The 16,006-nt window shown below is 36.2% G+C and overlaps 1 protein-coding gene across 2 annotated transcripts in view; it reads right to left on the bottom strand.

Moving 5' to 3' along the window:
- The window catches only part of MED27 (mediator complex subunit 27), a 172,233-nt gene that overhangs the window by 34,894 nt on the left and 121,333 nt on the right, over positions 1-16,006 (bottom strand). For both annotated transcript variants that reach the window (XM_050926646.1, XM_050926647.1), the window contains exon 4: positions 7,639-7,732. In XM_050926646.1, coding sequence (XP_050782603.1) covers positions 7,639-7,732 — 94 coding nt within the window. The remainder of the gene's footprint in view (positions 1-7,638; positions 7,733-16,006) is intronic.

The raw sequence follows: 16,006 nt of genomic DNA, 5'->3' as shown, positions 1-16,006 counted from the left end.
CCTCCTCACCTTACTAACTTCCACCCACCAAAAGCAGGCAGAGAGCAACACACACATCCTCCAGGGCTCTGCTGCTCATAGATTACGCTGGTTCCATAGAAGTCCTTCCCTATCTACAGCCCATAATGTGACCTGCCCTCCCCACTGCTTGTCCCTGACCTGAGGAGACAGTCATGTACCAGCTGCAGAGGGAGGCAGGTCAGACTGCGATGGTCAAAGGAGGTCAAAGATTGATGCAGGGACAAGGGGTTGAGATTGGTTCTTCTAATTCTGACTCTGGCAAAAGAAGCTGTAACTCAATGTCCCAGGTAAATACTGGAAACTGGCCAGTCTCCAAAATTTCAAACACCTCAGAATTAATCAGTGCCCTCTTAAAGGTTTTCTGACATTTCGTTGATTGTTCCCATCATGTTTATGCGCCATATAAAGTTCAATGTAAATACAGAGAGGAGATATTTACAATGGTCACTTTTAAAATTTGCTAATTTTGCTTTAGAAAAATAGAGGAAATATGACAAATGCTGAGGAAATCTTAGTTATTAAGAACAACTAGTAGGGTTTTAAGGATGAAGACTTATACTGATTAGCATGGGGGGAAATAGGGACTTTAAAAGTTAAAGTCAAACGTTAAATGGTTCCAGCCAACTATAGCATAGGCAACTGATTCTAAATTACTAGATAATGAAATATATATATAAAAAATGTTTAACTGCTCTCAGGATAAAATCTTATAGAACAAGATTCAATTTGATATTTTTTTTAATGGTCAAATTATAAACCTCAAAAAATGAATTTCCAATAGAAAATGGTGGCAATTTTAACTAATGCACTTTAGCTACAATATATAGAAAAACAAAAACTGAGCCAAAAAAGTCTTCCATCTCAGTGAACAGATGTCTAGCAAATTTGCAATTAATACGACCCAATTCCATACAATCAGACTGCTTCAAATGCCTGGAACAAGTTAAAATGTAAATTATCTGATTTTAATGAGAATGAATGGAAACTATGTCAAAAATCTCTCCCCTTTTAGGGCATGAAAAGTAGACGAGAGAAGCAGCAGGTAAAAATCTAGCTAGCAGTATAAATGTATACAATGAATTTATCATCAAAAAGACAATTTGATAACAAAATATGAGAAGAAAATGCTATTTCTGAAATGAGCTTTGTTTTGGCAGAAAGTATTTTCAAAAATTAGAATTCAGTTATTTAAATCATTATATGTTAGAAAATGCTCAAAACAAAAAAACTCTTCCAGTATTTTTTAAAACACATTTCCCCAGTGTTTATATCTGCTATAGTGTTCCTTTTATATGCTTTTATAATGTTAGAAGGTAGTCAGTCCTTTGAAGTATGGTGACTGAGTGAGGCAGAATGATCTAGTGGTTGAAAACAGAAGAACTTGGTTCTATTCCTGAATTGCTGAGTCAGTTGAATTCTGCCTCTCTCAGTCACAACTGAATCACAACTTTCCTGTGCCTCATCTGTAAAATGGAGATAATGCTTACCTTAATTTGTAAAGCCCTTTTTGATGCTTGGATAAATATACTACTATATATATTGGTATTATCATTAAAATATCACACAACAAGATTTTGAATTTTGATAATGGTCACAAGATGGTTGAAAACAACCACACTGTGAAAAGTCCTTATAGACACAGGGCAATTGCAATAGTTGAATTTTAGAGACACTCTATCTTAAAACCAAAGATGACATTTAAAGTGTCAATTCTACTGTTTCTAATATTGGTATTCTCTTTTCCTAGCCTTATAATCATAGTAAAGCTTACGAAAATGGTTAGTTTGGAAAGAATGGAAGCAGACAAATGATATTCTAAAATAATTAAAGAATGGAAAGGACAAATGATATTCTGTGGGTCTGCCAAAATCAGGAGAGTTCCACTGCAAAGAAACAAAATCCTATCTTCTTAACCTGTATTACACCTACTGCAAATAAAGCTGTACCAATTCTGATCACCTCCGTAACATGAAAGCCAAGAAGAAAGAAAGCTCTAATTATTTTGAAATACATTGTGCATTTCACAATTTGTTAAAATTTTAGGGTATGATCCATTTACTTTTACTGGAGCTACATTGATTTACACCAGCTGAGGATCTGACTCTGAATGTACAGCTGCATTTTGGAGAAAACTGCTGATTGCAAATCTTGTTAAAAGTGACTTTGCATGTAATCTTGGCATTATGGAAGCCCAGGTGAGAGAGTACATAAAAATGTCTACCTGCTTCACACTAACTGGTTGACTACAATCATAAAAAGGAATTTAAGTAAATGATGAGTATTTTTTATTCAAAATTGAAGGTTTTCTTCTGATTATTAAGACAGGCTGCAAAATGGTTAACGGTGACTTAGGACTCTCACTTTTCAAGGGTCACAAATGACTTCCTTTTAGTGGCAGCAGCCATGCTGAAATGGGAAGTATGCCTGATATGATCTCTGAGTATGCTCTAATTCACACAGAGCTGGTTTGGTCCTTTCACAGCCCAGGATACAGGGAGCGCTAGGGTGGCTTACAGTTCAAGCACAGGAACATAATAATTGAGAATCAATCCCAGTATGTTTATTAAGATAGGGTCCATGTTCTGAAAATTTTTCCAAATTCCTGATTTAGGGAGATGAATACTTTCCCCAGGGCTGTGATCACCACAAAATAACAAAGACGACAGCTGATCTCACAAGAAACACAACTGTTTGACAAAATGTTATGTGTCCAGGAATTTAACAGGTTAAATAATCAAAGAAACAACAAAAAGTCTAAGATAATTCATGTATTCTTAACATATTAGGAAAACTTTATCTGTTTACCATCCCAATTCAAATATTGCAAGCTACTGGAAGTTGAGAAACAAAGTCAAAGAAAAACCTTAAAAGAATCCTCTGTTCACTCCACTGCCACAGCAAATTAATTTTGCATAGCACTTTTATTGAAGCTGATCTAGAGTGAATGTTTGTCTTCTTTCATGCATAGATACAAGTAAAAAATTAATTGAAAAATCAATAGTGTAGATTGGGATTAAACTGCACACTGAAATACCATGATAAACAGCTTTTAAAATCAGTTGAGGATTTCACACAGCTCTGAAAGATGTCAATGATTTATGCATTTGGTCTATGCAGCGTAAATCCAAGCTAATGAGGCACAATTGCTCTGTATAAATCTGAAACACACAAAGACTCAGTTGTCTGGAAGAAGTAACAGCCACATAGGATTGCAAGTAGGAATCTTTCAGAACCAACATTTATGCTTCTAGGAATAGTTTAGTACTTTCCTGCTTACTGGTGGTGGCTTGTGTTGAAAGATGTATGCTGCCAACTGAGGGCCAAGCTTCACACGAAGATTACTACCAGTTGAAAGCAAGATTGCAGGCCTATTTTTGTTTATCAGATGATGTCTGTCAAATGAGAACTACTACTTTTGGGACACTGAAGGAGCTGTGGATTACAGCAGTCACAACTGCTATGGTTAAAGTTGCAAAACAATTTCTAAATTCTCAAAACTTTCTGGAACAATAATCTTTTGGGCTAACATTTTCAGTGTTAGGTCTCTTCCCAGAGGTGATTTGTTTGGGAAAGTTTGAACAAACTCCTTCATCCTTTTGAAGTTACAAAAGGGCTAGCAAGCATATTTTTACCACTTCCCCCATAAAGATAACTACTAACAGTTAAACCTCAAAACCTCAAACTAGACACTCAAACAGGTCATGATAACAGAACATGCACTGCTCAGTCTGAAAATGAAAATGTTTTAAAACAAAGGGCAAGATCATCCTCTGAGTGAGAATTTTCTTGGGGAGAAGGGGTGGAAATTATGAAGTTCTCCTTGTGGAATTGTCTTGCCTTTTATTTTTTGGGATAGAGCATCATAGTTACATCCCCACTACATACAGAACAAATGGGAGGTTGGCTCCCCAAACCAATGGACTTCTCTTGGCCTCTGCATTTGCCCTCTTCCAGCTCCCTAGAAGCAGGATTCCAAATACATATCCCGAAGCCCCACAATGAGAGTTACACAGCGTGAAGGGTTAACTTAACATTGAGGGAGGCAGGCTGCCTCCTTCTCACCATGTTTTTGAGCCAGGAGATCCTTTCCATAACTTCCCCTGCACTGACCCACCATTTTGGTCTCTTCCACTCACAAAGGGAGAGGGCACAATCCAGCCCAATGTTTGAAAATATGGGCCCTCAAGGTCACAACAATTTGGGCCTTCTTAATATACTTGTTTCTCATGCCAATACCTTTATTAGTAAGTACCGTATATACTTTTCTTGGTCAACTGAATTATTTTAGAGCATGCTGGATGCCTTGCAGTACAAAAGCAAGACACGGCCCCCTGCCTCAGAGAGCTTACACTAAAATTTCAGACATAATGCAAAACCGAGAGGAGATAAAACAGTAGGGAAGAGATGGACAAAGGTTGCATCAATGAGATTATACAGTTACTTAATAAAGACTACTTGGCAAACAGATTGGTGGTGCAATTTTTTAAAATTAAATAATAAATGTCCTTTGAATCGCTATTTGAAGTAAGAGAATGAACCAATAGTGCTGTGGCAGAGAAAAAGTGCTTTTGTGCAGAAACTCTAAACTGGTCTTACTTGGGACTCTCACTCACATATTGACAAGTCACAAGTTTTAGGGAAGACTCACTTTTCTCTAGTGGCACAGGTACCAGTCTCACTGCTCATCACATAGCACCTTTCACTGACTGATTGTGCCTGAAACCAGCAAAAGCTTTTATGGCGGTCAGGGTAAAATGGAAGATTCCATATTGGTAACATGAACTGAAACAGATCGAAAATAGAAGGAATAGCTGCCTGAAAAGAAAAATGATCATTACATGGCTATATACAACAAATAACATTAAAACAAAGTTTCATGATCTCTGATTGTGGATTATGTGAATACCAACTGAAAGGGAAATATCACTTGTTCAGTACACTGCAGTTATCTGGTACCAGTAATCATGTCTTTGATTCAGTGGTGGTACTGTGACAGGTACACAGAAGGCAATTTAATCATGCAATCCAGCATGTTATTACTTATTGCAAAAAAGAGTCTCTTCAAAACAACAACTCTTCCAACCTACTTTATTCCTTACCTGTACTCTGTCAATGTGCCCAAATCACAATGTATGTTTGGGACTTGATTCTAAACAGTGTTGAGTGTCCTCAACTCCCACTATAATAAAATAAGTTGAGGGCACTCAGCCTTTAGTAGGAGCTGCTCTGAATCCAGCAGAGTTGGGTTCAAAGTGAAAATGGCAACAAATATTTTCTCATACAGAAAATGTTATAAATAAATAAACCTAAGAGCAACTTTAAAAGCACCATGAGGACTACCATTTTATGGCCCCTTAGATATTATGTGGTTCCATTTGATTAATCAAACAATTGCAAATGACATGTTTTAATGCCTATGAAAGCCAGCTGTTTAACCTCTGACTCAGTTAATCTCTTAATATTTTTTTTCTGTTCAAAGTAAATTAATAATGGGATGTTAGTTGATTAACAAACTAAAAATCAACACAGTTAGACTTATGGATAAATGAACTCATCCTTTTAAGGAATGTACAGGGAATATACCCACACTGAGGATTCTAAAGTCTACAAACACTACAGAAACAACCCAGATTCTAGATGGCAACTAACACTGAGTCACAAATACGTTTACAGTTTGGCTTAGCTTTGGCTCAGATTGGACATTAAATGAAAGCTTGAATTTTTTTCTACATCCGATTAACTAAAGTTTTCAACAAAGTGACTAAAAAAGAAGGTTAGAATGACTACTGGGATATTATAATTATAAATCAGCACACCTTGTGCAAGTCTTTCCTGTCCCCTGTTGAGAAATACAAATGTCAATGTAAAATGGGATTAAATGACCCAATGTCTGAAATTGAAGGCCAGTGTATTAAGATGACTCCATACCTTCTTGTTCTATTTTGCCAAAGATTCTGATTTTAGATTCATTTAACTATTCACTATAACTATAGAAGATGAAAGGAAGCACTAAGTAAACCAAGAAAGGTGTTCTGAAACCTGAACAGGTTAACCTTTTTCTGGTCCCATATTCTACATCTCCTTGAGACCACTTTCCACGTGGATATTTGTTATCTAAGATGTACAGCACCATCAGCACAGTATCTAAGTGCTAACGTTGGATGCCTTGTAGAAATTACCCTAGTTTCTGAACCCTTTTATAACAGTGTTTTAAAATACATATACACTCATACCTACCCACACAGCTGTTGTATCCAATCTTTCCATAGTTGTGTACGTGATAACGAAAAATTAATCATAAAAGGAAATGGAATCAGAAGTTAGATGAAAAAAGACTGAACAGGTCCCATCCACTTCCTCTCTCACCTATAGTATATATTTATTTTATTTTATTTTAAATGTGCCAAATAATGGGACTTCTATCACTCACCTTGATAGTGCAAAATCAGCTAAATACATTAAAAGTGAGCTGAGTGGCCACTGCTCAACACCCTTCAACAGGTTAATCTTGTACACTACAAATTTTAAAAGCTCTCTTCTTGCCATTAATACAGCAGCTGCATGTGAAAATTGATGTGGCTGACAGGTCCTTGTGGAATAAAAGCTTGTTCGCTCAGACAGAAGTAACTCTAATATCTTGGATCTGTTTATCGATAATCCAGTCTTTACTGCTCATTCACTCTGATACCAAATTCCTGACTTCATCATGGAACAGAAACTCATTGACCCAGAAATAATTTGAACAAACCTATTTCACTGAGGATTTTTTTACCCCATTAAACTCTCCCTCCCTGATAATGCTGCTGAAGGCATCATTAATGTGTCTGAGGCTGGGTAGACTCATTCTTCCACAATCAAATCTAATAATTTAGGTATTGAAGTAGCACACTAATCCCTTTAAAGGGAGGAGCTATTTTTGACCATTTACTTTTCTTTTCAAAACAAAAAGCACTCTAAATTAAAAGATTAATCCTTACACTATATCAAATTGGGAGAATATGGATAATAGAGAAGATCTTAATACCAAGAATATTTGCTTCTCCAATTAAGAATCAGCAACAAGACTTGATCCTGCTCCCACTGCACTCAATGGCAACACTTCCTTTCACTTCAATGCTGCAGAATCAGGCCCATAGTCAAAATGGTAAAATCTTTTTAGTGTCAAATGACACACAGTCATTCTGATGTTTTTTATCCAACTTTTTATCAGTGCAAAAATCAGGGAAATATATTTTCCCCTCAAACACATCTAATGCTTTTCCTGTTCAATTAATAATCTTTCCTGCAACTCCTCCATCAGAAATGCAAAGCGGTCCTGGAAATCACATTTTGCAATGTCTGTGGGCTGATTCCCACAAAGTCCTCCTGATTCTAAACTCTGCCAATATGTCCTCCAGGACTGGATCAGTACTTTCTGGTTTTGGACTAAGTCAAATATATTTTCCCACCTTCCTTACCAAGGGGAAGAAATGAACTACATTACTGTACAGCCACAGGAACTCTACTACTCTGAAATGTACTTGAGTCTTTAGCAATGTTCATTTTAAGAACAGCAAATTGGTCTGTTAAGCATTCAACCCCAACTGGATTACCTCAAAACCAAATGGTGGAACTTACCAGAAGCATTGCAGAGGTTCCATTTGGCCTGGATAAATGGATAGACATTTCAGGGAACATCCTATCAATGCGGCTGATCACATCATCAACATACCTACCAAACAAAACAAAAAACCCCCAAAATTTTAGAAGTCTATTTATGCCACATATGCAGCAATTAAAACAAACAAATAGATTGCGGTACAGATTTCAAAATCCATTTTGATAAACCATCCAATAGGTAACAAGCCAGAAGTTTTATTCTAGCCAATTGTGTGCAAGGAACGGTGAGGAAAGAAAGAAGAGGTGGATGGCTGATTCCCTCCCCTCTTCCTAATTAGCTACTGTATTTCCAAAGGTGAGAGACTTCCTCCTCCTACAAGCACCTGAAATCAACAGAAGCCCTCCACACCTCCACAGCAAAACTCCTCTAGAATTTTCAAGCATTTGTAAGGCTGTGCTCCCAAAATACTTTTTAAGCACCTTTCTGTCACACCGCTTGCCATCGGTTATTGGTCACGGCTTGTTCCATAACATTATATAAGTTGACTTTGTATTACATTTGTGATCATCACTAATTCAGATATCATCCTTCCACTCATCAGTCAGAGCTGGGAGCACTCTAAGTTTTTTACATTCCATTCAGCCATCACTGACACGCACCAGCAAAGCTCAATGCTAGAAGCACAGTAAACTGGAAGATCACTTTGGAGCAATACAAAAGTCTACAGCTCACAAATGCAACCTTTGAATAATATGCTAGGATGCACTAGGAAACAGAAGTTCAGCACTGAACTTCTAGCCATGTGCTCTCACAGAACTCCATTCATACCAATGACAGCTGTGTTTCCTTAGTAACTAACATACTTCAAAGAGTCATACACATTTAATATATTTTGGTAAGCAAGACAACCCAATGTGAAAGCAGAGAGAGGAGCAATAAAGGAATAATTCTAAACTAAATGAAAATAAGTGATTTTTTTTCAAAAAATAACTTCACTCTGGAAAAATTATATTGAATATGTGACAACATGTGGGAGCATGAGGTGCTATAAAGTTCAAATTGCCTCTTGTTTGCGAAGACCTACATAATTCATTCATGGCTTTCCAATGCCAGAGTAATACAGCTATTCTGAAGTGTTGGTCCTAAAGATTTTTATAGCACCCCACCTACATACACTACTGCAGAATGCAAGCCTTTGGTACTTCATGGAATTTAAATTAAATACACCTCAGGAAGAAACTTGTACTTTTTGTCTGCAAGGCACTATGCACACTTCTGGTGCATTAAGTAATAAATTACATATATAAAATATGGTTTAAAATTTAGTACATAAAATAGTCTAATCAATTTTGTATTTTGAGCATATATGTATATTTTTAACATTCATGTTATGGATCTAAACTTTGACTTTACTCATGAGCAGTAACTATTTTCATGAGTGTTTTTAATGTGTGTTTGCATCCATCTTTATAATGATAGTATTTGTGCGTCATTATTTTAGTGTGCAGTTAGGTTGCTATATTATCTTTATTATCAGTAATTTATTACTTAATGCACCAGAAGTGTGCATAGTGCCTTGCAGACAAAAAGTACAAGTTTCTTCCTGAGGTGTATTTAATATATATATATATATATATATATATTATATATATATATATACACATACATACACACACACACATACTCGTTCATTAGCCTGTTCATTTATAAGCCGACCCCCCACGATGGTTAGGTAAAAACAGCATAAACTGTATGACCCTTTCATAAGCCAACCCTGTATTTCAAGGGTGGCAAACTTTGGCTCCTTACCCATTAGGGCAAGCCGCTAGCAGGCCTAAACATTTTGTTTATCTGGAGAGTTCACAGGCACGGAGCCCCTCAGCTCCCAGTGTCTCCAGTTTGCCATTCCCAGCCTGCGGACGCTCCAGGTAAACAAAACGACAATGTATTAGATATTCAATTCAATGATTCCATAGAGTTTAAAATCATCAAACTTTGGCGTAGACCCATTTATAAGCCGACCCCCGCTCTTTGGTGCGTCACTTTTTTACCAAAAATATTTGGCTTATGAACAAGTATATACAGTATATATACAGTATATTTGTGAGAATGAACTGAAATATTTAAAAAACAATCATTTTAGTAACCATCAAATTGCTTTAACTAGTTTTTCATAGTTCACATACCCCCATGTTGATTGTTCTTATTTTTGCAGTGGTAGAGCAAATTTATTTTTGATTTTTAAAAAATTACCGTTTTAAAAATAATTCAAATATCTTTTTTTTTTGTACCACAACTCAAAAAAGTTTCAAAACAAAGTCTGAGACGTTATTACTACATAACAGCCTTGAGGGATTTTTTTATATCAAAGTCATAAGCCTCTGACAACAAGGGTTTATAGAAAAGCTAAACTCTAGTGGCGTGAACTGTGCCACTGGAATAATAAAAACCCACCATAAAATCTTTGTACAGTATTCTGAAAAAGTTAAACCCTTTTCAAAGCAGGAAAATACAGGGCTAACTCTCCGACTCTTTAAGGATAGGATCAGATGGGGTGCTACTGGGTTGCTTCTGAATGCATCTACGAACAGCATGACTTGGTTACAAAGCTACAAATGGAAGTATGTATACATGGACATGTTTACAGATTAACACACACTTAGGCTTTGAAAAGAGTTTTCACAATATTAGCTAACCACCACAAAAGTGAAAGTAAAACATTTCTACATCTAAAAACTATTTTTCACATGGAATTATTTGAACTGTTTAAGGAAGGTAAGTAATTTTGAGATTTTGCTTTTTAAACTATGTTTTTAATTATTCTTTTTAGTCTTGTTTGTTTAAAAAACCCAAAAGAGTCTTTTCACTGGGGACATTTAGGCTTTGATTGCTATCTTGCAGTAACCCAAATTCACTGCTGGGCATCATCAGTAAGTCAATGAAGTTGTATCTGCTCATGCAATTGGTGAACTACTGCAACATTTTAACATTAAAAAACTGCTCCATTCTTCCTGTTACAAGGGGGAAGAGGAAAACATATGGTTTTTATCCATGCAAATGAAATTGACTCTCAGCTTGCTAACTGATAGTGCAGTCAGAATCAGTGTAAGCAAGCACCGTCTTCCTTAAATAGTGAAAGAGGAGAAATGCATGACAAAGCTCCAAGATAGCCTACATATCAACAATATGTATCACTGCCACTTTAAACATTCCTGCATCTGATACATTTCTATTCTAAGCATATGTCTGTGTGACTTGAATCCAGTCACTCCAGACTCTGCAAAAACAAATTCAGCTGTTACTTGTGTGTGAGAAAAGGGGTCATTGCTAACCATATGCTAATTAAGAAACATGGAGTTTCTCCTTAACAGATCCTCAATCAATACACATCATAGCCTTGGACAACAATGCAAATTATTGTAGAATTTAAATAAGAAGCTATGGCAACAGATTTTGGAGTTTCAGATGATAATTAAAATTGAATGAAAAATGAACATTTAGAAGTATTATGCCACTTGTCTGGCGTGTATAAAGCCAGGCTCTCACCAACATTGTGTTGAATATTCTTTATTTTACTACGTAAGGGATGTTAAAATAATACTAAATCCTATATTTGTACTAGAAAAGTTAGAGTTTTCTTTGTTTTTTAAGCACAGATCTAAATAATAACTAGTCTCTTTAGAATACGACACAGTAGTTTGCATTAAACAGAATCAATTATTTTACTGTGCTATTATAGCTCACCATGACATCATATTCCAGATATAGGAAGCAGTCCCAATTTATGATAAAGTCAATGTACATTAAGATAAATGTTGCCTATTAAATGTATTCTCCTGAACACCACTTGAAACCTCTTTATTACACTTAGAAAAGGTAAAAATTGAATACACATCAATTCTTGCAATCCACAATCTGATAGGAAAGGTCAGAAGATGGACTAAAAAAATGACATTTTAAAAATCAGACTTTATAAAACATAAATATCTTTCCTTTTAAAAAAATCTGTTTAAAGTTAAATTGAAATGACCACAATCTATCATTAAGGCCTAAACTTCCCAGAACCTATTAACATCATTTAAATAAATAAAAGCACTTTATCAATGGGTATATCTACATGGCAGTTAGACACCCGCGGCTGGCCTGTGCCAGCTGACTTGGGCTCGCGGGGCTCCGGCTGTGGGGCTGTGTAATTGCAGCTCAGGCTGCAGCCAGAGCTCTGGGACCTTCCCATCGTACAGGATCCTAAAGCGTGGGTTGTAGCCCAAGCTCAGATATCTACACTGCAATTAAACAGCCCTGCAGCCCAAACCCCGTGAGCCTGAGTCAGCTGGCACAGGCCAGCCACAGGATTTTTAATCGAGGCTTCTTCAAATTCTAATGAGTTAAAGAGTACTGATTTTTTAATAAGATACATAATTGGGGGGAAACATATACCTCTTGAGGTCAACCCAAACTTTCTAAATTTGTCACAATGCCATGTACTGCATTAAGTATGGATATTATTTTCAGTCTTTAGAATTGAGCAAAGGCCGGTATTTACATTTTCTCAAATGGAAGTATTTTCAATTTCACTTGTCTAGCAAAGCTTTTGTCTTAATTATATTTGGGTTCAGTTTAGATAGCAGGTACACGAATGGTATTTTCTTAATTTGCACTAATTCGTTCAAATTTAAGACATTGATTGACTGTTGAAAAAGCAGGAAATCTTGTTTCCTCCTCCAATCTATGCATTCAAAACAGGTAGGAGAGGATGAGATCTACTCAGTTTAAAAACTTGAGGGGGTAATGAGGACAAATTTTCTAATGTATTTAGGCACTTAAAGATGCAGATAAGCACCTGATAGGATTTTCAAATGTTCTCAAGAAGTTAGGCACCTTTTCCCATTGATTTCAACTCCCATTGATTTCAAAGGGAGTAAGGTGCTTAACCTGTGCAGGAGCTTTTGAAAAATCTCACTAGGCTCCTGTCTGCACCTTTAGGTGCCTAAATACCTTTGAAAATCTGACCCACGGCAACCAAACTAGTTAATTCACAAACTATGGTTAATACTTCCTTTGCTTGAGGAATCAGTTTTAAATCCAAAGTGTACTTTGATAAGCTTTTTTTTCCCTATGTATTTAGCATATTTAAGGTAGTTTTATTTAACTAATAAAAACACTTTTTAAAATGCAGTTTTTGTATCTTTTTAAATCAATTCCCATTTCCATCTAAATGTAGCTTGACACAAATCCCAAGTAAAAAAATAATTAGTAAATAAAAAATACACCATTCACCATTTTCTAACGTAATAAAAACTGTAAGTCAAGAATTTGAATAAATGCATGTTATTAAGCTATATAATCGCTTAAATAAATATGTATGGATATATTTGGGTACAAATCAACATTTTAATGGTTACCAACCAAAAAGAATGAATCTTTCTTTAGGAAAATATCTAAGTACAAAAGTCAAAATAAGATTTTAATCAATGATTGAAATCAACCAACCTGAAAGGCCATGTTTCCATATTGTTTGTTTACAAAAAGATAATTCAAACACAATACTATATGAACCTGTATATATTGTTGGCTCCTCCAAGTTCTCAGGTGTGGCTGTTCCAGGGGTCACTTACCCCAACCTAAGTCTTTGCACTCCAGACTTGTCTGCCTTGATGGTTCCTTCCTTTGGGACTTACTCCATCCCACTTCCTCAGCTAGGTAGCTACTCCCACCTTTCTTATATTCTACTCTGTCCTGCAGAGGTATTGAATTAGTCTAGAGCTTGAGTTCTCTGCTTCCCACTTCTATAAGGTTAAAGCAGAAGATATTCAATCATTTCCTCATCTCAAGGCCCTACTTTTGTACTATTGCCAACAAAGATCCTATACCAAATTCCACACATTCTTTTTGTGGGTATGGTATTTAAGCACAGAAAAATATTAGTGGAGTCTATTTTACAAAGCACCATAATACTGATCAAAGTAAAGTCAAAGCTAGTACTAGTAGGATTCCAAAAGACTAGGCAAATACACTGTCAGTAAGAATTAAGAAAACTACCTACGAATAGCAGAAAACCTTGTTTTCCACAACAGAGGCGTTGGACAAGGAGATGAGCTCTCTCTATGTCCCACTATCCATGCTCAAGGCTCTCATGCAGAATCATTAAATATGTAACAGGCAAATGGCAAGGGAGGCTGGCCTCGATATATAGTTCCATCATTTTTCTATCTCTGTTCCACAGCCTGGATATCCTGCTTGTTCTAATTTCCATTGAATTCAGATACCACGGTGATGGACACAGATTTGATGTGTGTCAACAAATGATATTTTATAAAGAGCAGAAAATACTGGAGAGAGATTTATTATGGAAGAAATACATCCTGAATCTTTAGAGACAATGCATTGGCTTAAAAGAGAATGCCTTTGGTTAAGACAATCATCCAGGACTGAGTCGGGCAGAGGGATGGAAGGCAAATGGCATGTGGAGAGTCTGACACCGTGTCAATAAACCATCTGATAAATATATGAAAAGGAAGGAAAAAGGGAACAGCTCTCTGCCCCTCCAAATAGTTCCCCCCTGCATCCCCATTTAGTTTAACAAGGAAAATGGACATAAGAGTGAACATTAAATTATACCATCTGCATGTACACTACATGATGGAGACTTCTTGAGTGAGTCTGATCTGATAAGCCAGGTCTACCAAAGTAAAGTAGGACTGTTGATTAATCAATTAATCAATTTAATTAACTCAAATCTTATCAAATCTAATGCAATTTCACCAGCTGGTCAAAATGGTGGATTTTTTAATGAAGCTGTAACAACAGGTTTTAAACCCTGTCCCCACATCCTACAAGTTATTTTTTGGCTTTAAATCAGATTCCCTACTACACTCTATTGTATCATGTTTGTCTCCCTATTGGCTTTAGATGTATCTTCCTGCTCCTCTCACTGCACCTGTCCTTCTTCCTCTTCCCCTACTATCCCATTCTTCTCAACACTTTTGCACTTCATTCAAACTTAGCTTTTTCATCCAAGAGTAGAGTTGATTTGTTTCTCCATTTAATTTACAAATAGGCCAAATCAGACATATGCTGAAATCAACGGGAACCTCAAGTTATCAGCATATCTCAGGATCATGTCTTGAACTGAGAGCTATGTGGGACTCCAAACTTCACAACAAAAGGATATCTTACAACAGAAAATCCATAGTCTAACTGGTGAATAGTTATTATTCATTAACATCCAATTAAACATGCAGTAAAATTCGGCAAACAAAATTAGATCCGACTTGAAGTGCTGTGCCAAAATTATCATCATTGCTGGCTGTTATGTTATACTCTGTTTTCAGGTGGTGGAATAGTTTTCCCATAAACAAGTGCAAATCAAAGACAACCATCTACTTCATAAACATTAGCAGAGACTCCAAAGTTAGTTCTAAATACTATAATCTTTTTGTTTTGTTATAAAAATTCAAAAAAATCAGCTCTGAAAAGGGAAAGCAGAGAGTCAAAGTTCTTTGAAAACCTCCCAGTGGTGTTGCCAATAAGCATATAAAAATCTTCTAGCTTATATTAGAAGAGCAATGCCTGCAACAGACAGTAGACGCTTCTGAAGCTGTGCTGTATGTTATCGTCAAGCCGGTTACAAAACGCTGTTTCTAATACACTAATTAGTTCTGCAGAACACTGAAATACAGTTGTTTGCTAAAAAGATCAGGTTTACAACATAGGAGTAATTCAGAAGTCAGCTTTGCAACAACAGCTCCTATAATGCTCTTTGATTCCCTCCTAGCTACCCCACTTCCCCCAAAAAGAGAGTAATAGTGACAAGTAATTCATTATAAAAGCCTTTCAATTCTACACTGGACAGATGGCTTAGTTTTCTAACATGACCTCTTTTTTTTTTCTTTTTTTTTTTTTTAACTTGATTAGATCCAGTGATCCAATGTTAGCGTGATGTTTAGCAGCTCAGGCAAGATTTAAATAGCATTTATCCCACATAGTGTTTAAGATGCATGCTGTTCATTTTCTCCACTCAATACAAAAATCTAAACATTAGGAATGTTTGTATTGATAATCACTGTTTTGGGGTTGTGGCTGGGACTGAGGGAAACGGGAGGGAGAACAAATATTACCCATAATAATGTTAGGAAAAAAAGGTAAATTTGTAAGACTTGTTAAATTCTGAATATCGTTCCACTCCTGCCCAGACAACAGGGTTTAATCATATTTGTATAGTGGGCAGAAAACTCTTATGCATGGGATAAACAAACTGTGCTGCTGTCCTGCTAGAACAGCAATTCAGGGTGTTCTGGAGAGCAGTAGAAGAAACTTTCCCAAAATAATCACTTGTGTACTAAAGCAAGTTTTTTCTTGTTTGTTTAAATTAACTTATTCTTCCAG

Source organism: Gopherus flavomarginatus, chromosome 17 (genome assembly GCF_025201925.1).
Source record: "Gopherus flavomarginatus isolate rGopFla2 chromosome 17, rGopFla2.mat.asm, whole genome shotgun sequence".
In the NCBI taxonomy this organism is placed as follows: Eukaryota; Metazoa; Chordata; order Testudines; family Testudinidae; genus Gopherus; species Gopherus flavomarginatus.
The sequence above is the reverse complement of the archived record's forward strand: the minus strand, read 5'-3'. Positions and strand labels throughout refer to the sequence as shown.